This window comes from Macaca nemestrina, chromosome 9 (assembly GCF_043159975.1).
Source record: "Macaca nemestrina isolate mMacNem1 chromosome 9, mMacNem.hap1, whole genome shotgun sequence".
In the NCBI taxonomy this organism is placed as follows: domain Eukaryota; kingdom Metazoa; phylum Chordata; class Mammalia; order Primates; family Cercopithecidae; genus Macaca; species Macaca nemestrina.
In genome coordinates, this window is record NC_092133.1 from 111,442,646 (window position 1) to 111,470,016 (window position 27,371).

The 27,371-nt window shown below is 37.9% G+C and overlaps 1 protein-coding gene and 1 pseudogene across 12 annotated transcripts in view; both read right to left on the reverse strand.

Moving 5' to 3' along the window:
- The window catches only part of LOC105479927 (coiled-coil domain containing 7), a 436,030-nt gene that overhangs the window by 336,851 nt on the left and 71,808 nt on the right, over positions 1–27,371 (reverse strand). For 11 of the 12 annotated variants that reach the window (XM_071070238.1, XM_071070239.1, XM_071070240.1 and 8 more), the window contains 2 exons: positions 4,576–4,661; positions 3,662–3,716 (listed from right to left, as the gene is read on the reverse strand). The exons of the other annotated variant lie outside the window; for it this stretch is intronic. In XM_071070238.1, coding sequence (XP_070926339.1) covers positions 3,662–3,716; positions 4,576–4,661 — 141 coding nt within the window. The remainder of the gene's footprint in view (positions 1–3,661; positions 3,717–4,575; positions 4,662–27,371) is intronic. 12 annotated transcript variants of the gene reach the window in all.
- LOC105479923 (SRSF protein kinase 1 pseudogene) lies at positions 4,673–11,701 on the reverse strand (annotated as a pseudogene).

The window sequence follows — 27,371 nt, forward strand, 5'->3', positions numbered from 1 at the left end:
TTTGAAATGGAGGTAAGTATAGGGAGGTCATGGAAGGAAAATTGCCAGAATTCCCAAACCATGTAATACTCATTGAGAATTCCAGATCCATTATATCTAAAGGGCAAGTGAAGGAAACAGTATTGTGAACTGGGTATAACTACTTGGTTCTTGACTAGTACATTCTTAATTTGTGAGATCAAAAGTTGATAAACAATAATTTAAGATTGTACAGTAATCTAAACATCTGCAAAGGTCTAGATATTATCAGTATCACTAGTTTTATTTCTGCCAGTAGCTCCCTTTTACGTTACACTGTTGTCCTCTTTCCAGTGTGGCATCTATCATTCGTTTTTTACTATGGCAAGTTCATTAAAAAGCTTGCTCCATTGTTGTCTTCAAGAAATGCCCATAAGGAGATGGAAGATATCTGAGACGATTAAGGCTTTAGCTTCTAGGCAAGAGAAATAACATTGCATTAAATTCCAAGTTTCTTTCTGCTAGACTTGAATGTCTAGCCACTCTAATTTATGGGGGCTTTTGGTTTTTTTCCTATTGTACTTTGTATGTAGAATTGTTTTGAAATATCAAGCATATTTGCTTTGAATTGGAACTCTTTCTTAATTTTGTATTTATCCTTTGAATAAAATGTAAATCCAAAAAAAGAAATTAACATGTAGCAAAAGAAAAAAAATATTCAAAACTCAAAATGTAATAACAGGTTACCTTTATTCCTTTGATGGGATCACATAAACCAGAGTCAGATGTAGAGTTTACAATTTCTGAAGAAGTTTTTCGTTGCATCTTAAAACGTTTATACCTTTTTTTTTCTTTTTTGTTATACTTTAAGTTCTAGGGTACATGTGCACAACGTGCAGGTTTGTTACAGATGTATACATACGCCATGTTGGTGTGCTGCACCAATTAACTCATCATTTACATTAGGTATATCTCCTAATGCTATCCCTCCCTGCTTCCCTGACCCCACAACAGGCCCCGGTGTGTGATGTTCCCTGTCCCGTGTCCAAGTGTTCTCATTGTTCAATTCCCACCTATGAGTGAGAACATGCAGTGTTTTGGTTTTCTGTTCTTGTGATAGTTTCCTGAGAATGATGGTTTCTAGCTGCATCCATGTCCCTACAAAGGAAATGAACTAATCCTTTTTTATGGCTGCATAGTATTCCATGGTGTATATGTGCCACATTTTCTTAATGCAGTCTGTCATTGATGGACATTTGGGTTTGTCCCAAGTCTTTGCTATTGTGAATAGTGCTGCAATAAACATACATGTGCATGTGTCTTTATAGCAGTATGATTTATAATCCTTTGGGTATATACCCAGTAATGGGATGGCTGGGTCAAATGGTATTTCTAGTTCTAGATCCCTGAGGAACTGCCACACTGTCTTCCACAATGGTTGAACTAGTTTACTGTCCCACCAACAGTGTAAAAGTGTTCCTATGTCTCCACATCCTCTCCAGCACCTGTTGTTTCCTGACTTTTTAATGATCATCATTCTAACTGGTGTGAGATGGTATCTCATTGTAGTTTTGATTTGTATTTCTCTGATGACTAGTGATGATGAGCAATTTTTCATGTGTCTGTTGACTGCATAAATGTCTTCTTTTCAGAAGTGTCTGTTAGCGTCCAGGAATTTATTCATTTCTTCTAGGTTTTCTAGTTTACTTGCACAGAGGTGTTTATAATATTCTCTGATGGTAGTTTATATTTCTGTGGGGTCAGTGGTGATATCCCCTTTATCATTCTTTATTGCATCTATTTGATTCTTCTCTCTTTTCTTCTTTATTAGTCTTGCTAGTGGTCTATCAATTCTGTTGATCCTTTCAAAAAACCAGCTCCTGGATTCATTGATTTTTCAAAGGGTTTTCTGTGTCTCTGTCTCCTTCAGTTCTGCTCTGATCTTAGTTATTTCTTGCCTTCTGCTAGCTTTTGAATGTGTTTGCTCTTGCTTCTCTAGTTCTTTTAATTGTGATGTTAGGGTGTCAGTTTTAGATCTTTCCTGCTTTCTCTTGTGGGCATTTAGTGCTATAAATTTCCCTCTACACACTGCTTTAAATGTGTCCCAGAGATTCTGGTATGTTGTATCTTTGTTCTCATTGGTTTCAAAGAACATCTTTATTTCTGCCTTCATTTCGTCATGTACCCAGTAGTCATTCAGGAGCTGGTTGTTCAGTTTCCATGTAGTTGAGCGGTTTTGATTGAGTTTCTTAGTCATGAGTTCTATTTTGATTGCAGTGTGGTCTGAGAGACAGTTTGTTATAATTTCTGTCCTTTACATTTGCTGAGGAGTGTTTTACTTCCTACTATGTGGTCAATTTTGGAATAAGTGCAATGTGGTGCTGAGAAGAATGTATATTCTGTTGATTTGGGGTGGAGAGTTCTGTAGATGTCTATTAGGTTCACTTGGTGCAGAGTTGAGTTCAATTCCTGGATATCCTTTTAACATTGTCTCGTTGATCTATCTAATGTTGACAGTGGGGTGTTAAAGTCTCCAATTATTATTGTGTGGGAGTCTAAGTCTCTTTGTAGGTCTCTCAGGACTTGCTTTATGAATCTGGGTGCTCCTGAATTGGGTGCATATATATTTAGGATAGTTAGCTCCTCTTGTTGAATTGATCCCTTTACCATTATGTAATGGCCTTCTTTGTCTCTTTTGATCTTTGTTGGTTTAAAGTCTGTTTTATCAGAGACTATGATTGCAATCCCTGCCCTTTTTTTGTTTTCCATTTGCTTGGTAGCTCTTTCTCCCTTTATTTTGAGCCTATGTGCACGTGAGATGGGTCTCCTGAATACAGCAAACTGATGGGTCTTTACTCTTTATCCAATTTGCCAGTCTGTATCTTTTAATTGGACCATTTAGCCCATTTACATTTAAGGTTAATATTGCTATGTGTGGACTTGATCCTGTCATTATGATGTTAGCTGGTTATTTTGCTCGTTAGTTGATGCAGTTTCTTCCTAGCATCGATGGTCTTTACATTTTGGCATATTTTTGCAATGGCTGGTACTGGTTGTTCCTTTCCACGTTTAGTGCTTCCTTCAGGAGCTCTTGTAGGGCAGGTCTGGTGGTGACAAAATCTCTCAGCATTTGCTTGTCTGTAAAGAATTTTATTTCCCCTTCACTTATGAAACTTAATTTGGCTGGATATGAAACTCTGGGTTGAAAATCCTTTTCTTTAAGAATGTTGAATATTGGCCCCCACTCTCTTCTGGCTTGTAGAGTAAAATGTTTATACCTTTTTCAGACAAATAGAGTACCTATTGTTTTATACATTTGGGTTACAAAAGTTTTGAAAAATTTGAAATTCAAATAGGTTAAAGGAAATTCTCCAAAGTCATATAACCAGTAAGTTGCTGTTCTGACTCCCAATATGATGTTCTTTCCTCTGTAGTTGTTTAAACCATGGTAATTTTCATAATATTGACATAAATATGCCCGGGTTTGCCATTTCATTTTCTGAACCTTGATGAGAAGAGTCCATCAACAAGAAAGACATTATCTCAGGAAGAATTTTAGTTCACACACACACACACAGAGACACACACACATACACACAGATATATATACCTATAATCCCATACATAATAATGTTTCTCTACATATGACTATCAGAGCAAGTATTAATCAAATATTGATGCATACAGACCGTGGGTGTGTTACCTGTACTTGATCCAAATCTTCTTTTATTTTAAACTCTTTTTCTGAAGACATCTTCCTGTAACATAAAATGTTTTAAAATGCATCATGATATTTTTAAATGTATCACTGCTTTGCTTTCTTGAGGAGACTTTTTAAACCATTTTAAAATAATGAAGTTTTTTTAAAAAATTCGTATTTCTAAGAGACATAAAATTCATACAGGCTAAATTACAAACAACTGAATAACATTTCCCAAGCTAACTTCTCACTGCTATGATTAAGATGTGAAAAGACAGATATTCAAAGCATATTGGTCATTTTTTCTTCTTGGGTGATTTTTTGTTAAAGGTCAAAGCCATTTGTCCCATGAATTTATTTTCAGGATTTGTCGAACTCTATAAAGTTTGACTTCATAGTTTCCTTTTAAAAAATATTTTAATATCAGGGTTTAACCAGGCAAATTCAAATGCAATAATTATTTTATAATACTAAAGAAAATATTTACTTAAAAATGCTACTTTATAATAATACACATACACAAAAAATAAATAACTTTTTATAAGAATAATACAATTAATAAGTACAGTAGAAAAGAACAGCCAAGACTGTGGAGTTAACAAATTACAAAGCATGAGCTAGACCATCAAAGAAACAATGTAAATCCTTTTTTCCTAAAATTAAAGATTTAATTCTGTTCACCTATTTCTGAATGTATTGTGGTTCAATCTCCTCTTCCAGTCCATTTTTGGTTCTTTGTTCTTCCCTTTTTAGCTTTATCCCATAATCATATACTGATATGCTAATAAAAACATGTGTTTGTCAATTTTATGTTTTCAAAAGCTTATTCATAAGTTTATTTGACTTTAAATTGTTTTTATAAAAAGAAAATATAAATTAATAAGAAAAAAAGATTAACATGTATCTTTATGTCTTACTTTTCTGAATCCTCAGATTTTCCTTTGTCTTTTCTCTTCACTGTTTTCGCAGCTTTCTTTGTTCGATTATTTGTAGACTTAATTTTCTGTATAATTTTATATAAGCCAGAAATAAAGGGTTGAAAACACAATAAGTTATAGAAAAATATGATAATATATATTGCTAATGTACATTTTACTCTAAGAGTCACTATACAACATTTCAAGAAAAATTATCTGCATAGAAGCAAAACAAAATGACACATCTGGTCTGTTTGTAATAGTGCTTTATGTGGTGTAAGTTGTATATAAGCTAATACATATTAAAACATTTAAATTTTTCTGACAATTACAATCAATTATGTTATAATGTGGCATATGCCTTCCAGAAAATTGCCTCACTATGCAAAAACACGCAATAAAACCTGTAGGATGTATGGGGGAAATGGGTTAGGTGCACATCTTGCAAAAACCTTGTAGGTAATATATTTTTAAAAATAAAACCTAAGAAAAACAGTACTATAGTACACAGTTAAATGATTAAGACTACATAAATACCATGAGAAATACAGACTTTTATTTTGAGAAAGACCTGAAACTTGTTTGTGAAAGTGAGCATTGAATAGGTTGCAACTTGTGAGTTATTGCACAGTGGAAGGAAATTACCTGAAATTAAAATGTCATACCACCAGATATGGGCTGGTGTGGCATACTATACACAGGTGAACCAAGGTAGATGGAGAAAGTTGCTTTCTGCTTTTTTTCTTTTTTTTTTTTTTTTTTTTTTTTTGAGATGGGAGTCTCACTCTGTTGTCCATGCTGGAGTGCAGTGGCACAATCTCAGCTCACTGCAACCTCCACCTCCTGGGTTCACGCAATTCTCCTGTCTCGGCCTCCTGAGCAGCTCGGATTACAGGGGCTTGCCACCACACCCAGCTAATTTTTGTATTTTTAGTAGAGACGGGATTTCACCATATTGATCAGGCTGGTCTTGAACTCCTGACCTCAGGTGATCCACCTGCCTCGGCCTCCCAAAGTGCTGGGATTACAGGCGTGAGACACCGCACCCAGCCCTTCTGCTTTCACTCATTGTTTTTGCAGATGAAACGGCTTAATTAAGCACATGTGAAATTCAAACTATGCTCAAATTGTTCAATTAAGTTAGAACAAGTTTGCATTTCAAACAAATATTATAGCAGAACTAATCACGTTTTAAAGTATTCTTGAGCTGCTGTGTAGTACAAGATCTTTTTCTTTTCAGTAGAAAGAATAAAAATGTATTCAGGGCTTTATTTTTAACTGACAGCAAATAGAAATCCTTTAGTGAGATCATGGCAATTTGACAGTATTATAATTAAGCTCAATCAAGGTACATGGGGTACTTGGAAGATCAAGTTCTACAGCTGCCTATTTCCACATCTTTCAATCCATCTGGTTCCTTAAACAATAGGGGGAAAACCCCTTATTTGGTGGAGAAGCATTTCTAAAATGAAGTTACAGTTTCTCTCTCTCTCAAAATTTACTGTCGTGTCAACTGTTAAAATAGGGCCTTTTGTGTGTTTTGTTATTTCATCTTAATATCACCAGAATTTCTGTAATTCCACAACTGTGATTTTACAATGTAGAAGAGAATTCAGTTCTAGTCTATTGCTTTAGATGTAAAAACAGCTGAAAACCCAAAGTGGATTAGAATTGCTAAAATATTTCCCTGCCATCGTTTGATACAATCTATTATCTTGATTCTTGATAGGTGCATAGGAAGCCTAACTTAGAATTCTTTCTACAGGAACATGTCTGATTTCAGGAGTACCCAATGAAGGATCCCATGGATGGCCAGTCAGTTACTCAGAGTAATATGTTTATGAATTAAATGGATTGCATAACGGCACCACTCTTTCTTTGTCACTGTTGGTGGATAAATGACAAAGTAGATTCCAATACCCTGTATAGAAAGGTGGTTACCCAACAGCCTCACTGGTGGCTTGCTAGCAGTAGAGCCTCAAGTTGCACCTCTGTGGCTTTCTGTAAATTTGAGTCCTATAGCCACTTCAAGAATGTGTAATCCCCAAGGCCCACTTGGTCCATGCTGAAGAAGCAGCTGTGACCCCAATCTTGCCCCTTTTGCTCTTCAATATTACTGGAGGAATGTGTAATATCTAGGTCAAGTCTAGGAGAGGCTCATCCTAAAAAAAATTGCCAAGTCTTTCCTCAATTAAAACAAAAAAAGCCTCAAGTACATCTCAATCATGTCAAAATTATGGCTAAAAACTGACATTATGTAGGGAAATAGCAGCAGAGAATGGCTAATCTTAAGAAACAACCAACCAACCAAAAAAACAAAAAAAAACAAGACCAACAAAAAAAAAGTGCCATCCCACCCCTCCCCTTGGTTCTTTCAATTGGGGTTAAAGACTCGAGCCTCTGAGAAAATGAGAAAGGGAAAGCGATAGAGGAAAACTGCTTCAAGGCCAGAATTTTGGGCAAGGTAAAGAAAAAGTTGTACATGAAAGCAGGGACTGTCTGGAAAAGAATCAGAATCTCAAGATCTATTTTTCTTAAATGGGAAAGCTCTGAAACCCAGATCTCTGTTCTACCATCATCCTGATCCTTTAGTTATGGGGCAATAAACTCTAGTGCAATGAGTAAAGTGCCAGCCACGGATACAAAAACAAAATATAAAACAAAACAGCCAACCAAAATAACTCTGGTCTTAAGGTAATAGAAGACATATAGGAAAGGACTGTCTATAGAACACCTGAGGTTCTCAAGAAATTACTATTCAATGGTTCTGTTTTTGCTTACATTAAAAATCAGACTAAAGATTCAAAGATCTTAACTATTAAAGGATGAAAGGAATTTGACAGTGCTTTGAACAGTGATAAAATGGTACCCAAATTTGGTGTTCATACAGTTAACTACAAAAGATAGTAGCTTAAAAGTTGCAAGAAAAAATGTGAGCATACAGAACAACAGAAACAGTCCAGGAAGATGATGCAGCCTGGACACAGCAAGTTTAATGTCTCTGCTGGTGTACACAGAATTAACACCCTTTCCCCTCCTCATCCTCATGCAGGCAATAGAATATACACTAGAAAATTTGACTCTTAATGAATAAAAGGATGGGTTCATACACCTTCATAGCTCTTTCAAAAAGGATGCTTATAATTTAAAGGATGTCCTAATGGGAAGGAAAGGTACAGGGCAAGAGGCAGTTTCACATTTTAGTCCATTAGTCTTTGGTAGAGCCCAACCAAGGCCAAATTCACCTAGGATGCCCAATGGCTGTGGGGATCTCCACAGTGTCAAGTAAGCAAACCCAAATGAACATGTTGGATTACAAAAAAAAAAAAAAAAAAACTAGAAACTCTTGAAGAAAGAGTTTCACCCTAAAAAGGGAAGAGGAAAATGCTTGGAGGGGAAGGGCTGAGGGTCAGTATGTGATCTCTGCTGTGGTGCTGGCCAGGGGCTTAGGAGTTAAGCCAAGGGTAGCGGAGACACTCGGTGGCAGTGGCTCTCTTCTCAGGGATCAACTCCAACATGGGCAGTAAGAAATCTGTGAAGCCAGCTGCCTCTTCCTGAGACCACTCATACTTCTCCACTAGAACCTCAAAAAGGCCCCAAGGTTTCAGCTTCGTGATACGTTTCAGGTCACCTTTTTTGGTGAAAAATTCCTTGGAATATTTTCCTGCCACAATGAGCTTGCAAGGCACCTTCACTAGAAGTTCTATGATCAATGCAATGTGATCTTCATCTTGAGTGTACTCTTCCCCTGAATGAGGTTCAAATAAATAGGCATCTGTGGCCAGTTCAAAGGCCATGCATGTCATGCTCCAAATGTCAGCAGGGGTATTACAGCCAGATCATATTAGAACTTCCAAGGAATGATATTGCCTCGTTTGAATATCTTCAGTGAAATGTTTGTGCACCCAACAAGCATTTCCAAGATCAGCAATCTTCACCTTGAACTTTTCTGCATTTTTTGGCTCAAGGGAATTAACAAGAAAATTTCCAGCCATGGATTTTCCTTTGTTGTCCAGTGGTCCATTATGTTCTTGCTCTTGTTCATCTTCACAGGGTATCTCTGACCGAATGCTTTCTTGAAGTTGGCTAATGTACTGTTCACTGAATGACTAATCTATAGTTGAGGAAGACTGGCACACCATGGAGTCTGACACCTCAGATGTTATAGGAGTCTGTTTCTTGAGATGTGCTACTGTCTGCATTTTGGGAGCTTAGGAAACTAGATTCCTGATTCAAATTTTGGACATCACGGTCGTTAGCATTATGTAGATCCTCTTTATGCCTCAGTGTTTCATTATTACTGTTCTGAGTATAATTAATGACTTCAATCACTCCATTGCAATTAATTTCTGCTGCACCACCCTCTGTATCACGTTCCATAAGTGTTTGATCCTGGCCAATGTACTTGACTCTTCAAGTTTTTCTTGGGTCATTTTATTAGGTGGGTTCTCTTTCAAGGGTCTTTCAACAGGACTCTCTGATTCTTCTTGCTTGTTTGGTCTTTTTTGCCCAAGGTCTGACTCTCTCCATTTCCTCAATTTCCTGCATTCACTTCTCTAGTAATTCTGCCTGGCGCTTCTGCCTCTTCTTCAATTTCTTCTTCTTCTTCTTTGACATTTTGTCAGCTGGTTTAGGTTGGGGAGCAGTACTGACTGCAGATCCAGAAGGTGGAGGAGCTCCAGACTGCTGCCATTCTGTTGCTTCTGCAGCCAGCCTCCGAAAGTACTGCTTATTCACTGACAATAAGATGTTCTCTGGTTTAATGTCAGTGTGGATGATACGGCACTTGGTATGTAAATAATCAAGACTCTGTAACAACTTGCTGAATAATTTTTTTGACACAAGGCAGTGGAAGCCCCTGACAATTGGACTTGGTGATCCACTTGAGCAGATGATGCCCCAAAACTTCAAATACCATGCAGATATGTGTTCCATTAACTCCTGATATTTTAAAGTCATCTAGTAGTTGTACAACCATTTCTCTATTTGGATCATTAGGATCTGGATTGCGAGCTGACTTCAGCAACCGGATTTCATCTAGTGCTGTTTCAGTGTAATGTTCAGCACTTTTAACTACTTTCATTGCCACAAATTTCTTCCCGTGAATATCCCATGATAACCATACCGTTGAAAAGTGTCCCCAGCCTAACTTTTGGATCACGTGGTATCTCCCGTTGAATAGATCTCCAATTTTCACAAGATGATAACTTCCTTTACAATAATCATTAGGATCTTCTTGCTCATCATCATCAGATCCCAGAATCTCCTCTTCCTGCTCTGGTAGATCACTCTTGGAGTGGAGAGCAGAGCCTCGGTGCTGAGTTTCAGATTTCCTTTGGGCTTTGTCCTTCTTGGGTATGGTCCTTTTCTTTCGGGCCTGGAGCGCAAGCACTTTCCACTCCATGGTGAGACCAATAACTGCCAGGCGCCTGCGTACCAGTACAAGATCATTTTATACAAGAAAGCAAGGGAAAAAATTAACAGTTAAAAATTATTTAAAATTTTAGGATATTTGGACAAGATGGCAGACTAGAATCATCTCATATGCACCATTCTCACAGATCAGAAACAAAAGGGGCTAGTAAACATTGACCCTGCAGGCCGATCATCTGAGAAACCACGTTATGATCCATCAAGGCAGCAGGGTAACACAAAGAGCAGACATGAGTGAGGTGGGACACCAGCATGTCTGGGCTCAGTGCAGAGCCAGGAGAACCTTTCAGTATGGGAAAGGTTGAGTAAGTGAACCATTTTCCAACATGGGAAAGGGTGAGAGCCCCTAGCGGGATTCAGCTCTCCACAGGGACCTGTGCAAGACTGGGAATGGGAGAAACCCCCTGGGCCCCCACCAACTCTACCACATTTCTAGACTGACGTAGGAGCCACTGGGACATTTTGTGGGGGCAACTCTTGCGTCCACGGAGACCTCTACAAGCCTTGGGCCCAAGGGCAGACCAGTACCAATGTCACTGCCTCAGTAAAAACCACAGTTGCAGTACCTGGGAGCTGTACGATTTATCCATGTCTTCCTGCCAGATGGGGCTCAAGGCCAGCTCCCGAACTAGCAGGCCCATTTTGGGCCGAACTCGGCTGGCCACTCCACCCACCCCCACCACTGGTAGCCAGGCAGGTGAGGCTTCCTAGAGCTTCCAGCCCAGCAGTCCTGCTTTTGTGTGAACTCAGCTGGAGGGTGCAGCCTCCTGCTTTCCCAGGAAATACCCAGAGAGCTGAGCAGGTGACTCCACCCACCCCTCCCATGGAAACTCATATTGGCAACACCTTCTAGAGCTTCCAGCCCAGTGGCCATGCTTCTGTGTAAACTCAGCGATAGGGTGTACCTTCCTGTTGTCCCAGGAAGCATCTAGACTATAGACCAGGCATCCCCACCCACCCCCACTTCTGGTAGCCAGGCGAGCCATGCCTGCTAGAGCTTCTAACTTAGTGGTCCTACTTCTGCCTGAATTTGCCTCCTGCTGCCCTGGAAACACACAGAAAGCAGGGCGAGCAACTCTATCCACGCCTGTGGCTCTCTAAAATAAATCAATCAGACAAAAACAAAGATAAAAAATGAAAAAAAACTGAGAAATCTGGGGTTAGGTAGAGGTCAAATCTATGACTTATTGGTATTCCTGAAAAAGGCGGGGAAAAAGCAAGCAACCTGGAAAACATATTTCACTGTATCACTGATGAAAACTTACCCAACCTCGCTAGAGAGGATAACATTCAAATCCAAGAAATACACAGAGCCCCTGAAAGGTATTACACAAGAAGATAATCCCCAAGACACATAATCATCAGATTTTCAAAAGTCAACATGTAAGAAAAAATGATAAAGGTAACTAGAGAGAATGTGCAGGTCACCTACAAAAAGAACCCCACCCATCAGGCTAAAAGTGGACCTTTCAGCAGAAATCCTACAAGCCAGAAGAGATCGGGGGCGGGGCAGGGGGGAGGCCTATATTCAGCATTCCTAAAGAAAAAAATTTCCAGCCAAGAATTTCATATCCAGCCAAACTGAATGCCATACGTGGAAAAGAAATAAGATCCTTTTCAGGCAATCAAATGCTAACAACATGATAGCGAGATCAAACTCATACACATCAATATTAACACAGAATGTAAATAGGCTAAATGCCCAAATTTAAAGGTACAGAGTGGCAAGCTGGAAAAAGAAGCAAGACCCAATGGTATGCTATCTTCAAGAAATCCATCTCACAGGCAATCCACATAGGCTCAAAATAAAAAGAGAAAAATTTACCATGCACATGGAAAACAGGAAAAAGCAGGAGTTGCAAACCTAATTTCAGGCAAAATGAACTTTAAGTGAATAAAGATCAAACAAGGTAAAGATGGGCAGTACATATTGGTAAAGGGTTCAATTCTACAAGAAGATTTAACTATTCTAAACATATACACACCCAACATAGGACCACGCAAATTGATACCCAGGGTAAGCAAGTTCTTAGAGACCTACAAAGAGACTTAGACCCACACACAATAATAGTGGGACACTGCTATTAGACAGAAGACCCCACTGACAGTATTAGACAGACCATTGAGGCAGAAAATAAACAAAGATATTCAGCACCTAAACTCAACATTTGACCAGTGGACAAATAGACACTACACAACGCTCCACCCAAAAACAACAGAATATACATTCTTCTCATCACGACATAGCACGTACTCCAAAAAATCTAACTGGCCATAAAATAATCCTTAGCAAATTTTAAAAAAAAAATCAAAATCATACCAACCATACTCTCAGACTACAGCAAAATAAAAATAGAAATCAAGACTAAGAAAATCACTCAAAACCATACAATTACATGGAATTTAAACAACCCCTTCCTGAAGACATTTGGGTAAACAATGAAATTAAGGCAGAAATTAGGAAGTTCTTTGAAACTAATGAGAACAAAGATACAACATACCAGAAACTCTAGGACACAACTAAGGCAATGTTAAGAGGGAAGTTTATAACACTAAATGCCCAACATGAAAAAGTTAGAAAGGTCTAAAATTAACAACCTAACCTCACAACTAGAAGAAGAGAAGAGTAAGCCAACCCCAAAACAAGTAAAAAGTAAGAAGTACCCAAATCAGAACTGAACTGAAGAAACTGAGATATAAAAAAAATATGAAAGATCAACAAATCCAGAAATTGGTTTTATAAAAAATTAATAAGATAGACCACTAGCTAGATAAATAAAGAAAAACAGAGAGCAGATCCTGATAAACACAATTAGAGATGACAAAGCAGATGTTACCACTGACACCACAGAAATACAAATAACCATCAGAAACTACTATGATCGCCTCTATGCACACAAACCAGAAAATCTATACTAGAAATGAGTACATCAAACTAGAAATGGATAAATTCCTGGACACATACAACCACAAAAATGATCCAGGAAGAAACTGAATCCCTGAGCAGACCAATAATGATTTCCAAAATTGAATTAGTAACAAAAAGCTTACCAACCAAAATAAGCCCAGGACCAGACAGATTCACAGCCAAATTCTACCAGATATATAAAGCAGCGCTGGTGCCATTCCTACTAAAATGATTCAAAAAAACTGAGGAGGAGGACTCCTCCCCAACTCATTCTATGAGGCCAGCATCATCCTGATGCCAAAACTTGGCAGAGACACACCAAATAAAGAAAACTTCAGGCCAATATCTTGATGAACATAGATACAAAAATCTCCTCAACAAAATACTAGCAAACTGCTTCCAGAGGCACATCAAAAACCTAATCCACCATGATCAAATAGGCTTTATCCCTGGGATGCAAAGTTGATTCAACATATGCAAATCAATAAATCTGATTCACCAAATAAACAGAACTAAAAACCAAAACCACATTATTATCTCGATAGAGGCAGAAAAGACTTTCAATAAAATTCAACATCTCTTCATGTTAAAAACCTTCAATAAACTAGGCATTGAAGGAACATACATCAAAATAATAAAAGCTATCTATGACAAAACCACAGCCAACATCATATTGAATGGGTAAAAGCTGAAAGCATTTCCCTTGAAAATCAGCACAAGACAATGATGCCCTCTCTCACCATTTGTATCCAACACAATATTGGAAGTCCTGGCAAGAGCAATCAGGCAAGGGAAAGCAATAAAGGGCATCCAGATAGGAAGAGAGGAAGTGAAACTACCCCTGTTTGCCAGCATGATTCTATATCTAGAAAACTCCATAGCCTTGGCCCAAAATCTCCTTCAGGTGATGAACAACGTCAGCAAAGTTTCAGGGTACAAAATCAATATGCAAAATTAGTAGCACTCCTATACATCAATATCCAAGCCAAGAGCCAAATCAGGAATGCAATTGCATTCTCAACTGCCACAAAAAGAATAAAATATCTAGGCATATAGCTAACTATGGAAGTGAAGGATCTCCACAACGAGAACTTTAAAACACTGCTCAAAGAAATCAGATGACACAAACAAATGGGAAAACATTCCATGCTCATGGATAGTGAGAATCAATATTGTTAAAATGGTCATACTTCCCAAAGCGATTTAAAGATTCAAAGCTATTCCTATCAAACTACCAATGTCATTCTTCACAGAAATAGAAAAAACTATTCTAAAATGCATAAGGAACCAAAAAAGAATCAGAATAGCCAAGGCAATCCTAAGCAAAAAGAATAAAGCTAGAGGCGTCACACTATCCAACTTAAAACTATACTACAGGGCTACAGTAACCAAAACAGCATGGTACTGGTGCAAAAACAGACACCTAGGCCAATGGAACAGAATAGAGAAGCCAGAAATAAGGCTGCACACCTAAAACTATCTGATCTTCAACATACCTGACAAAAACAAGCAATGAAGAAAGGACTCCCCATTCAAAAACTGAGGGTGGAATAACTGGCCAGCCATATGCAGAAGATTGAAATTGTACCCCTACCTTACACCACATTCAAAAATCAACTCAAAATGAATTAAAGACTTAAATGAAAACCCAAAACTATAAAAACTCTGGAAGATAACCTAGGAAATACCATTCTGGACATAGCACTTGGCAAAGATTTTATGATAAAGATGCCAAAAGCCATTTCAACAAAGACAAAAACAAATGAGATCTAAACTAAAGAGCTTCTGCATAACAAAAGAAACTATCAACAGAGTAAACAGGCAACCTAGAGATTGGGAGAAAATATTAGTAAACTATGCATCTGACAAAGGTGTTATATCCACATTCTATAAGGAACTTAAATTTACAAGGAAAAAATGACTCCATTAAAAAGGGGACAAAGGACATGAATGGACAATTTTCAAAAGAAGACATACATGTAGCCAACAAACATACAAAAAATGCACAACATCAGTAATCATTAGAGAAGTGCAAACCAAAACCATAATAAAATATCATATCATACCAGTCACAATGGCAACTATTAAAAAGTCAAAAAGTAACAGATGCCGGTGAGGTTGAGGAGAAAAGGGAAAATTTACACACTGCTGGTGGGAGTGTAAATTAGTGTAAATTAGTTGTGGAAAGCAGTGTGGTGATTCCTCAAAGAACTTAAAAAAGAATTACCATTTGACCCAGCAATCTCATTGTTGGGTATATACCCAAAGGAATATAAATCATTTTACCATGAAGACACATGCACATATATGGTTATTGCAGCACTATTCACAATAGCAAATACATGGAGTCAACCTAAATGCCCATCAACGGTGGGCTGGATAAAGAAAATGTGATACATATACACCATGGAATATTACATAGCTATAAAAAATAATTAGATAATATCCTCTGCAGCAACATGGATGGAGCTGGAAGCCATTATCCAAATGGCTAGTGCCAAATACCCCCATTATCTTACTTATAAGGGTGAGCTAAACAACAAGACCACATGGATTCTAGGAGAGTAACAACAGACATTGGGGCCTACTTGAGAGTGCAGAGTGGTAGGAGGAATGGGATCAGAAAAAACACCTATCGGGTACTATGCTTATTACCCAGGTGATAAAATTATCTGTACACCAAACACCCATGACATGCGAAGTTTACCTATATAACAAACCTGCCCATGTACCCCTAAACCTAAAATAAAAGTTAACCAAAACATGAGGTTTGCTGGGAGGAAATAGATATAATCAAATGCTAGCAGCTTGTGAGATGGCAAGACTTAAGTCTCAAAAAGCCATCTCAAAATCTCAAGCCGCCTAGAGGATGTTTAAGGGGAAAGGTGGTATGGAAATGATGCACAGGAGAGGCATTGGGTGTAGGTCTGCTTGTTGCTTTCTGATGGCTAGCTGGAGTAACAGACCATCCACAAGCCTGGATGGTGTCATCTCTGCATGGGTCTGGTTATAGACTAACTGCGCCAATTTCTTCCTGGAAGGGAGAAAATTGCAACCACCCTCTCTGCTTCCTGCCTGGGTTGTTTCAAGATTAGCCTTTGGAATTCTCAAGCAAACAGGTAGTTAGATACATATGTAGCAAGAAACAAACTGAGGGAGGGGTTACTTCTAGAGTAAACTAGCAACCTGGCTATCCCAGTGAGGACCAATCTCTGACCTTTTCTCTCTCTTGCTGAAATTCCTATTTAAGGGGCCTGGGAAGACATGCCCTATAAACCATAAAATCTAAATAGACGCATTTTATTTAACCCTATATAACATTGCTTACTCTCCAACCTGACTCTGGCATCACATCACATGACAGATAAAGAAAGAAATCCAAATATTTGACCCCAAAATATGTTTCTTTGCCATATTTTGAAACAGTCCTGCAAAGCCATCTTTTACTGGGGAGATTTGCATCTGTAAATAACTTCTATTAATTTAATTAACGTAATTAGATCTTTCCCCTTTCCTCCCAACCTTGAAGAGATTAGCTGAGAGTCCAGCACCTCTTAAAGGTCTAAACAGGAAACATTTGCCATCTATTGTTTCTAAGGGTAGCCACCTATGAGACTTCATATAATAAGAACTTGGTCTCCAAGCCCCTTCTCTTTACCTAGACACTCCTTTCCATTGATTCCAGATCTTTAGATAATAATAACTTGACTCTTTCAATCAATTGCCAGTCAGAAAACCTTGAATCCATCTATGACCTGTAAGCGCCCCCCACACACATCCCTCCTTCAAGTTGTCCCCCACCTTTGCTAACCAAACCAATGTATACTTCCCATGTATTGACTGATGTCTTATGTCTCCCTAAAATGTATAAAACCAAACTGTAACCCAATTGCCTTGGTCGCTTATATTTGGCTCAGGGCAAACTTCTTTAAACATTTTTAAAAATTAGATTAGCTTAATAATAAGTACTTATTAAGGCAGTAGGTGGTTATTTCTTGTTTTAAACCACAACTCCCAGTGGATACCAAATTCACTATAGTGGCACTCTTCTCATAAGTTAAATACAAAGCACTGAGATTTTCACCAGCAACAACCCGGAACATAAATATAAAGATGGGACATATTTTCCTACCATCTGCCTAGAGTTTTCCCACTTCTCTGGGTCCTCAAAGAAGTGAAAAAACTCTGGGCAGATGGTAGGAAAATTGAATTTCCACATCCATGATGCCCTTCCCCACATTCTGTCCTGCCACAAACATGCAGAAGAAAATCTTCCCCCAACTCCAAATTTCTACACTGCAAAAAGTAAGAATGAGGGGGTCAACCAGCTTTCCCACAACGCTGGGTTCCTTGACAGGAGACTTGACTTGCTTTAACTCTCAGGACGCATTGTGACTGCCTAAAGTGAGAAATATTACCAACGACAGACAGAGACAGAAGAAAAGTAAAACTACCATCCCCAGCCCTGGAAACTCTGTAACTTGACCAAAGGAGATGCCATATCAGAGTGGCTATTCAGCAGGACCACGATGTAGAAGGAACATTCATTCCCAAATCCTTTGGCCCAAATCCCTGGCCAGCCTTCCCACACTGCTGGGATAAACCGTTTGAGACCTCCCCAATTCCAGACAAGCAGCACTCTCATCATTTACTAGAGCTGAGCTCAACCAGGGCTTAAGAAGCCACCGAGAGGCCCCCAAAAAAGCAGCAAACCAGTGATAAATACTTGCAATATATATCCATTTTTTTTAAAAAGCCAGAAAGAGAAAATGGGAATAAATAAGTAATTCTTCAAAGCAAAGGCATAGGCATATACCCACAAGAAACAACAGCAAACAAGGAACCATAACTCCCCAAAAGGACAAACCAAAAACACCACGACTGACTATAGCAAGATGTTAATTCATGAGTTCTTAGAACAAGAATTCAAAATAACAGTTTTAAGGAAACAATGATCTCCAACGTACCACAAAAAAGAAATTCAGAAATTTACCAGATAAAGGTAACAACAAGATTAAAATAATTTTTTAAAAACTCAAACAAATATTGGAACTGAGAAATACATTTGCTGAACTGAAGAACTCATTAGAGGCTCTCAACAGCAGAATGGACCAAGTAGAGGAAAAAAATTCAGTGAAATCTAAGATTGGCTATTTGAAAATACACAGTCAGAGGAGAAAAAAGAAGAAAGAATGAAAAGGAATAAAAATTACCTTCAAGATATAGAAAATTACTTTAAAGAACCAAATCTAAAAATTATTGATGTTCAAGAGAGAGCTGAGGAAAAGAAAGGGGTAGAAAGCTTATTCAAAGAAATAATAACAGAAAACTTTCCAAAACTTCTGAAAGATGTCAATATCCAGGTAAAAGAAATTCTGAGAACACCAAACAGATTCAACCCAAGGAAGACTACATAAGACACATAATAATGAAGCTCTCAAAGGTCAAGAACAAAGAGAGAATCCTAAAAGAAGCAAGAGAAAAGAAGCAAATAACATATTAAAAAACTCCAATTTGTCCAGCAACAGACTTTTTAATGAAAACAATACAGGCCAGAAGGCAGTAGAATGAGATTTTCAAAGTGTTGAAAGAAAACAACTTCCATTCAAGAATACTGTATCCATCAAAATTATCCTCCAAATATGAAGGAGATATAAAGTCTTCTCCAGAAAAATAAAGCTGAGAGAATTCACAACTACCAGACCCATCTTATTTAAAAAAAATGCTAAAGGGATTTCTTCAATCTGAAAAAATAAAATAAAATAAAATAAAACACTAATACGCAAAATAAAAATAAAATTTTTCCAGGTATAAAACCCATGGTAAAATTAGGCACATTAAGAAACCCAAAATACTCTATGTTGCAACTGTGGTGTGCAATTTGATCATAACTCTATTATGAAGTCCAAAGACAAATCTATCAAAAATAAAAATATTATGGCAACCTGTTAAGAGATTGGTAATATAAAATATGTAAATTGAGACAACTCACTCAAAATGTGGGGGAGAAATTAAAGTGTAGAATTTTGTGTGTGTGTGTGTGTGTTTGTGTGTGTGTTTCCTTTGTTTCTATTCTTTTATTTGGGATTAAAGATAAATTATCAACTCTTTAAAACAACTTGTTTTAACTATACAATGTCCTTTGTAAGCCTCATGGCAACCACATCACAAAAACATGTAATAGATTCATTAAAAGTCAAAAGCAATAAATCAGAACATATTATCATAAAAAAGTATTTAACCACAAAGGAAAACAGTAAGAAAGAAAGAAAAGAAGGACTCAAAACAATTAGAAAACAGGCATCAAAATGCTCATAGTAAGATCTTATTTTTCAACAATAACACTGAACGTAAATGGTCTCAATTCTTCAATTAAAAGCCATAGAGTGGCTGAATGAATAAAGAAACAAGACTCAATGATATGCTGCTCTCAAGAAACCCACCCACTTTACCTCTAAACACACACACAGCCTGAAAGTGAATGGAGTAGAAAAATATATTCCATGTAACTGGAAGCCAAAAAAGAGCAGGAGTAACTATACTTAGATAAAATAAACTATAAATCTAAGATTGCAAAAAAAGACAAAGAAAGTCACTATATAATAATAAAGAGGTCAATTCAGCAAGAGGATGTAGCAATTATAAATACCTGTGCATTCAATAACAGAACTACCAAATATATAAAGCAAACATTAACTAAAATATGGATCTCTAGGGAGAGATAAACTGTAATACAGTAACAATAAGGGACTTTAAATGACACACAAAATTGAATAGGCCTATCTGGCATTTACAGAACATTTCACCCAACTGCTACAGAATACACATTGTTTTCATCAATATATGGAGCATTCTTCAGAATAGACCATATCTTAGGCTATCAAACAAATCTGAACAAATGCAAAACATAGAAATCATTTCAAGTATAATTTGTAACTTAAATAGAATAAAACCACAAATCAATTAACAAAAGGAAAACCTCAAAAACTACACAAACACATAGATGTTACCATGTTCCTAAACAATCAATGAGTCAATAAAGAAATTAAGAATGACACTTAAAAATTTCTTCAAACAAATTAAAATGGGAATACAACATACCAAAGTTTATAGAATATGGCAAAAGCATTAAGAAGACAATTTATAGCAATAAATGCTGACGTTAAGGAAAAAAGTAGAAAGACTTCAAATAACTTAATGATGAACCTCAAGGAACTACAAAAGGAAAAAGAAATCAAACCCAAAATAAGTAGAAGAAAAGAATAATGAAGATTAAAGCAAAAATACATGATATTGAGACTAAGAAGTGTGCAGAAAATCAACAAAGAAAAAGTCGATGTTTTGAAAAGATAAACAACATTGATAAGCCTTTAGACTAAGAAAAAAAGAGAAAAACCCAAATAAATTCAGAAGCTAAAAAGGAGAAATAACAACTGAGACCTCAGAATACAAAGAATCACTAGAGACTACTATGAACAACAATAGTCAACAAATTGGAATACCTACAAGAAATAGATAAATTCCTGGACATACTCAACCTACCAAGATTGAACCATGGAGAAACAGAAAATATCAACAAACCAGTAATAAGTAACAAGATCAAGGTGTAATAAAAAGTCTCCCAACAAAGTTAAACCCAGGACCTGATGGTTTCACTGCTGAATTTTACTAAACATTTAAAGAAGATCTAATACCAATCCTACTCAAATTCTTCAAAAGTAGAAGAGAAGGGAATGCTTCCTAATGCATTCTACAAGGCCAGCGTTACCTTGATATCAAAACCAGACAGTGACAAAGCAAAAAAAGAAAACTACACGCCAGTATGACTGATGAACATAGATGTAGAAATCTGCAACGAAATACAAATCAAACTCAACAAACACATTTAAAGATCATTTACGGCTAGGTGCAGTGGCTCACATCTATAATCTCAACATTTTGGGAGGCTGAGATAGGAGGATTACTTCCACCCAGGAGTTCAAGACAAGCCTGGGCAACAAAAAGAACATTAGCCAGGCATGGTGGCACATACCTGTAGTTCCAGCTACTAGGGAGGCTGAGGGGGAGGAATTGCTTGAGCCTAGGAGGCCAAAGCTGCAGTGAGTCAAGACTACACCACTGCACTCCAGCCTGGATGACTGACTGAGACTCTGTCTCAAAAAAAAAAAAAAAAAAAAGAATCAATCACCGTGATCAAGTAAGAGCCATCATCCCAGGAACATAAAGATGGTTCAACGTCTACAAATCAATAAACATGATATATCATATTAAGAGAATCAAGAACAAAAACCATGATTATTTCAATAGCTGCTGAAAAAGCAATTGATAAACTTCAACATCCTTTATAATAAAAACCCTCATCAAAATAGGTATAGATGGAACATACTTCAAAATTATAAAGGTCATCTATAACAAACCCACAGCTAACATTATACTGAATGGGGAATAATTGAAGGTCTTTCCTCCAGGGACTGGAAAAAGACAAGGATGTCAACTTTCACCACTTTTATTAAACATAACACTGGAAGTCCTGGCCAGAAAAATTAGGTAACAAAAAGAAATAAAGGGAACCCAAATGGTAAAGGAAGAAGTCAAATTATCCTTGTTCACAGATAATATAACCTTATACCTAGAAAAACCTAGAGTCAACCCCCAAGAAAACTGTTAGAACTGATTAACAAATTCAATAAAATTGCAGGATACAAAATCAATATGCAAAAATCAGAATCGATTATACACCATTTCACTGAACTGAAAAAGAAATCAAAAAAATAATTCCATTTAAAGCATGAACAGTGTTATGTTTAATAAAAGTATTGAAAGTAGACATCCTTGTCTTGTTCCATTCCTTGGAGGAAAGGCCTTCAGTTTTTCCCCATTCAGTATAGTGTTAGCCGTGGGTTTGTTATAAATGATCTTTATTATTTTGAGGTAAGTATGACCATACTGCCAAAAGTAATCTATAAATTCAATGGAATTCCCAGCAAAATACCACGATCATTCTTCACAGAACTAGAAAATACAACCCTAAAATTCATATGGAACCAAAAAAGAGTTCACATAGCCAAAACAAGACTAAGCAAAAAGAAGAAATCTGGAGGCATCACATCACCTGACTTCAAACTATTCTATAAGGCTATCGTCACCAAAACAGTGTGGTACTGGTATAAAAATAGGCATATAGACCACTGGTACAGAATGGAGAACCCAGAAATAAAGTCAAATACTTATAGTCAACTGATCTTTCACAAAGCAAAGAAAAACATAAAGTGGGGAAAGGACACCCTATTCAACAAATGGTGCTGGGATAATTGGCAAGCCTCATGTAGGAGAATGAAGCTGGATCCTCATCTTTCACCTTATACAAAAATCAACTCAAGATGGATCAAAGACTTAAATCTAAGGCCTAAAACCATAAAGATTCTAGAAGATAACATCAGAAAAACCCTTCTAGACATTGGTTTAGGCAAAGACTTCATAACTAAGAGCCCAAAAGCAAATGCAACAAAAACAAAGATAAATAGATGGGACTCAAACTAAAAAGCTTCTGCACAGGAAAAGAAACAATCAGCAAAGTAAAGGGACAACCCACAGCATGGAAGAAGATTCTTGCAATCTATACATCTGACAAAAGACTAGTATCCGGAATCTACAAGGAACTGAAACAAATTAGCAAGAACAAAACAAGTAATCCCATAAGAAAGCGGGCTAAGGACATGAATAGACAATTTTCAAAAGAAGATATACAAATGGCCAATAAACATGAAAAAAAAATGCTCAACATCACTAATGATCAGGGAAATGCAATACAAAACCACAATGCGACACCACCTTACTCCTACAAGGATGGTCATAATCAAAGAATCAAAAAATAATAGATGTTGGCGTGGATGTAGTAAAAAGGGTACACCTTTACGCTGCTGGTGGGAATGTAAACTAGTACAACCGCTATGGAAAACAGCGTGGAGATATTGGGGGAACCCACTCCTGATGTTTAACATGGGTTCTTTTCTATATCCTAAGTGTTTCGGATGGGTTGAGAAATAAAGGGAAAGAGCATAAGAGAGAGAAATTTAAAGCTAGGTGTCCGGGGGAGACATCACATGTCAGCAGGATCCGTGATGTTCCCCAAGCCATAAAACCAGCAAGTTTTTATTAGTGATTTTCAAAAGGGGAGGGAGTGCATGAATAGGGTGTGGGTCACAGAGATCACATACTTCACAAGGTAATAAAATATCACAAAGCAAATGGAGGCAGGGCGAGATCACAGGACCACCAGAGAAGGAGAAATTAAAATTGCTAATGAAGTTTCAGGCACGCTTTGTCATTGATAACATCTTATCAGGAAACAGGGTTTGAGGGCAGATAACCTGTCTGACCACAATTTATTAGGCAGGAATTTTCCTCCACCTAATAAGCCTGGGAGTGCTATAGGAGAACAGGCTTATTTCATCCCTTTGGCTTTGACCATAAAAGATGGGATGCCTTAAAAGGGGCCATCTATAAGCCTACCTTCAGGGCGCATTCTCTTTCTCAGGGATGTTCCTTGCTGAGAAAAAGAATTCAGCGATATTTCTCCTATTTGCTTATGAAAGAGAAGAAATATAGCTCTGTTCCATCTGGCTCACCGGTGGCCAGTTCAAAGTTACCTCTCTTGTTCCCTGAACATTGCTGTTATCCTGTTCTTTTTTAAGATGCCCAGATTTCATATTGTTCAAACACACATGCTCTTCAAACAATTTGTGCAGTTGATACAATCACAGGGTCCTGGGGCAACGTTCATCCTCCTCAGTTTACAAAGAAGATGACAGGTCTAAGAGATTAAAGTAAAGACAAGCATAGGAAAACACAAGGATATTCATTGGGGAAGTGATAAGTGTCCATGAAATCTTCACAATTTATGTTCAGAGATTACAGTAAAGACAGATGTAAGAAATTATAAAAGTATTAATTTGGGGAACTAATAAATGTCCATGAAATCTTCATAATTTATGTTCTTCTGCCACGGCTTCAGTCGGTCCCTCCGTTCGGGGTCCCTGACTTCCCGCAACATGGAGATTCCTTTAAAAATTACAAGTAGGTCAGGCGCAGTGGTTCATGCCTATAGTCCCAGCACTTTGGGAAGCCAAGGCAGGCAGATCATGAGGTCAGGAGTTCAAGACCAGCCTGGCCAACATGTGAAACCCCATCTCTACTAAAAATACAAAAATTAGCTGGGCATGGTGGTGGGTGCCTGTAATCCCAGCTACTTGGGAGGCCGAGGCAGGAGAATCATTTGAACCCAGGAGGCAGAGGTTGCAGTGAGCTGAGACCGCACCATTACACTCCAGCCTGAGTGACAGGGCAAGACTCCGTATCAAAACAAAAAACAAAATCTACAAGTAGACCCTACTTTTAGTATTGGAAAGATCTCTGAGACAGAAAATCAACAAAGAAACATCAAACTTAATCTGTTCTATAGAACAAATGGAACTAATAGATATTTATAGAACATTTCATCCAACGGTTGCAGAATACACATTTTTCTCTGCAGTGCATGAATCATTTTCAATGATATACCATATGTTAGGCCACAAAACAAGTCTTAAAACATTCAAATAAAACTGAAATAATTCCAAGTGCCTTCCCTGACAATGAAATAAAACTACAAATCAATAACAAAAGGGATTTTGGAAACTATACAAACACATGGAAATTAAACAATATGCTACTGAATGACCAGCGAGTCAATGAAGAAATTAAGAAGGGAACTGAAAAAAATCATGAAAGAAATAATAATGAAAACACAATATACCAAAACCTATGGGATACAGCAAAAACAGTACTAAGAGGAAACTTTATAGCTACAAGTGCCTACATCAAATAAGAAGAAAAATTTCATATAAATAACCTAATGAAGCAACATAAAAAACTAGAAAAGTAACAGCAAACCAAACCCAAAATTAGTAGAAGAAATAATAAAGACGAGAGGAGAAATAAATGAATTTGAGATGAAGAAAACAATACAAAGATCAATGAAACAAAAAGTTGGTGTTTTGAAAAGATAAATAAAATTGACAAACCTTTAGCCAGACTAAGAAAAGAAGAGAAAGACTGAAATAAATAAAAATCAGATACAAAAAAGGAGATATTACAACAGATACCACAGAAATTCAAAGAATCATTAGTGGCTACTATGAGCAACTATATGTCAATGAATTGAAACATCTAAAAGAAATAAATTTCTAGACCCATACAACCTACCAAAATTGAAACATGAAAAAATCCAAAACCTGAACTGACCAACAAAAAGTAACTAGATCAGAGCCGTAATAAAAAGTCTCCCAGTAAGGAAAACCCAGGACCCATTGGCTTCACCACTGAATTCTACCAAACATTTAAAGAAATAATACCAAGAGGGGCGTGCCTAAGATGGCCGAATAGGAACAGCTCCAGCCTCCAGCTCCCAGCATCAGTGACATAGAAAATGGGCGATTTCTGCATTTTCAACTGAGGTACGAGGTTCACCTCACTGGGGCGTGTCGGACAGTTGTCGCTTGTCTGCGAGTGCAGCCCAGCCAGAAAGACCTGAAGCAGGGCAAGACATTGCCTCACGTGGGAAGCGCAGGGGGAAAGGGAATCCCTTTTCCTAGCCAAAGGACAGTGAGACACACAACACCTGTAAAATCAGGTAACTCCCACCCTAATACTGTGCTTTACCAAGGGTCTTAGCAAATGGCACACCAGGATATTATATCCCACACCTGGCCCAGAGAGTCCCATGTCCACGGAGCCTTCCTCATTGCTACCACAGCAGTCTGAGATCTAACTACAAGGCGGCAGCGAGGCTGGGAGAGGGGTGCCCGCCATTGCTGAGGCTTAAGTAGGTAAACAAAGCCACCTGGAAGCTCGAAATGGGTGGAGCCCACCACAGCTCAAGGAGGCCTGCCTGCCTCTGTAGACTCCTCCTCTGGGGACAGGGCATAGCTAAACAAAAAGCAGCAGAAACCTCAGCAGAGGTAAATGCCCCTGTCTGACAGCTTTGAAGAGAGCAGTGGATCTCCCAGCATGGAGGTTGAGGTCTCAGAACGGACAGACTGCCTGCTCAAGTGGGTCCCTGACCCCTGAGTAGCCTAACTGGGAGACATCTCCCACTAGGTGCAGACCGACAACTTACACCTCACATGGCGGGGTACACCCCTGAGACGAAGCTTCCAGAGCAAGAATCAGACAGCAACACTCACTGTTCAGCAATATTCTATCTTTAGCAGTCTCCGCTACTGATACGCAGGCAAACAAGGTCTGGAGTGGACCTCAAGCAAACTCCAACAGACCTACATCTGAGGGTCCTGACTGTTAGAAGGAAAACTAACAAAAAGAAAGGATACCCACACCAAAACCCCGTCAGTATATCAACATCATCAAAGACCAAACGCAGATAAAACCACAAAGATGGGGAAAAAGCAGTGCAGAAAAGCTGGAAATTCAAAAAATAAGAGCGCATCTCCCCCTCCAAAGGAACGCGGCTCATCGCCAGCAACGGAACAAAGCTGGATGGAGAATGACTTTGACGAGTTGAGAGAAGAAGGCTTCAGTCAATCAAACATCTCAGAGCTAAAGGAGGAACTACGTAACCAGCACAAAGAAACTAAAAACCTTGAAAAAAGAATGGATGAATGGATAACTAGAATAATCAATGCAGAGAAGACCTTAAAAAAATTGATAGGGATGAAAACCATAACACAAGAACTACGCGACAAATGCACAAGCTTCAGTAACTGACTCAATCAACTGGAAGAAAGAGTATCAGCGATTGAAGATCAAACTAATGAAATGAAGCGAGAAGAGAATTGTAGAGAAAAAAGAGTAAAAATAAATGAACAAAGCCTCCAAGAAATATGGGATTATGTGAAAAGACCAAATATACATCTGATTGGTATGCCTGAAAGTGATGGGGAGAATAGAACCAAGTTGGAAAACACTCTGCAGGATACTATCCAGGAGAACTTCCCCAACCTAGCAAGGCAGGCCAACATTCAAATTCAGGAAATACAGAGAACACCACAAAGGTACTCCTTGAGAAGAGCAACTGCAAGACACATAATTGTCAGATTCACCAAAATTCAAATGAAGGAAAAAATGTTAAGGGCAGCCAGAGAGAAAGGTCAGGTTACCCACAAAGGGAAGCCCATCAGACTAACAGCGGATCTCTCGGCAGAAAATCTACAAGCCAGAAGAGAGTGGGGAGCCAATATTAAACAATATCAACATTCTTAAAGAAAAGAATTTTAAACCCAGAATTTCATATCCAGCCAAACTAAGTTTCATAAGTGAAGGAGAAATAAAATCCTTTACAGACGAGCAAATGCTTAGAGATTTTGTCACCACCAGGTCTGCCCTACAAGAGCTCCTGAAGGAAGCACTAAACATGGAAAGGAACAACCAGTACCAGCCACTGCAAAAACATGCCAAAATG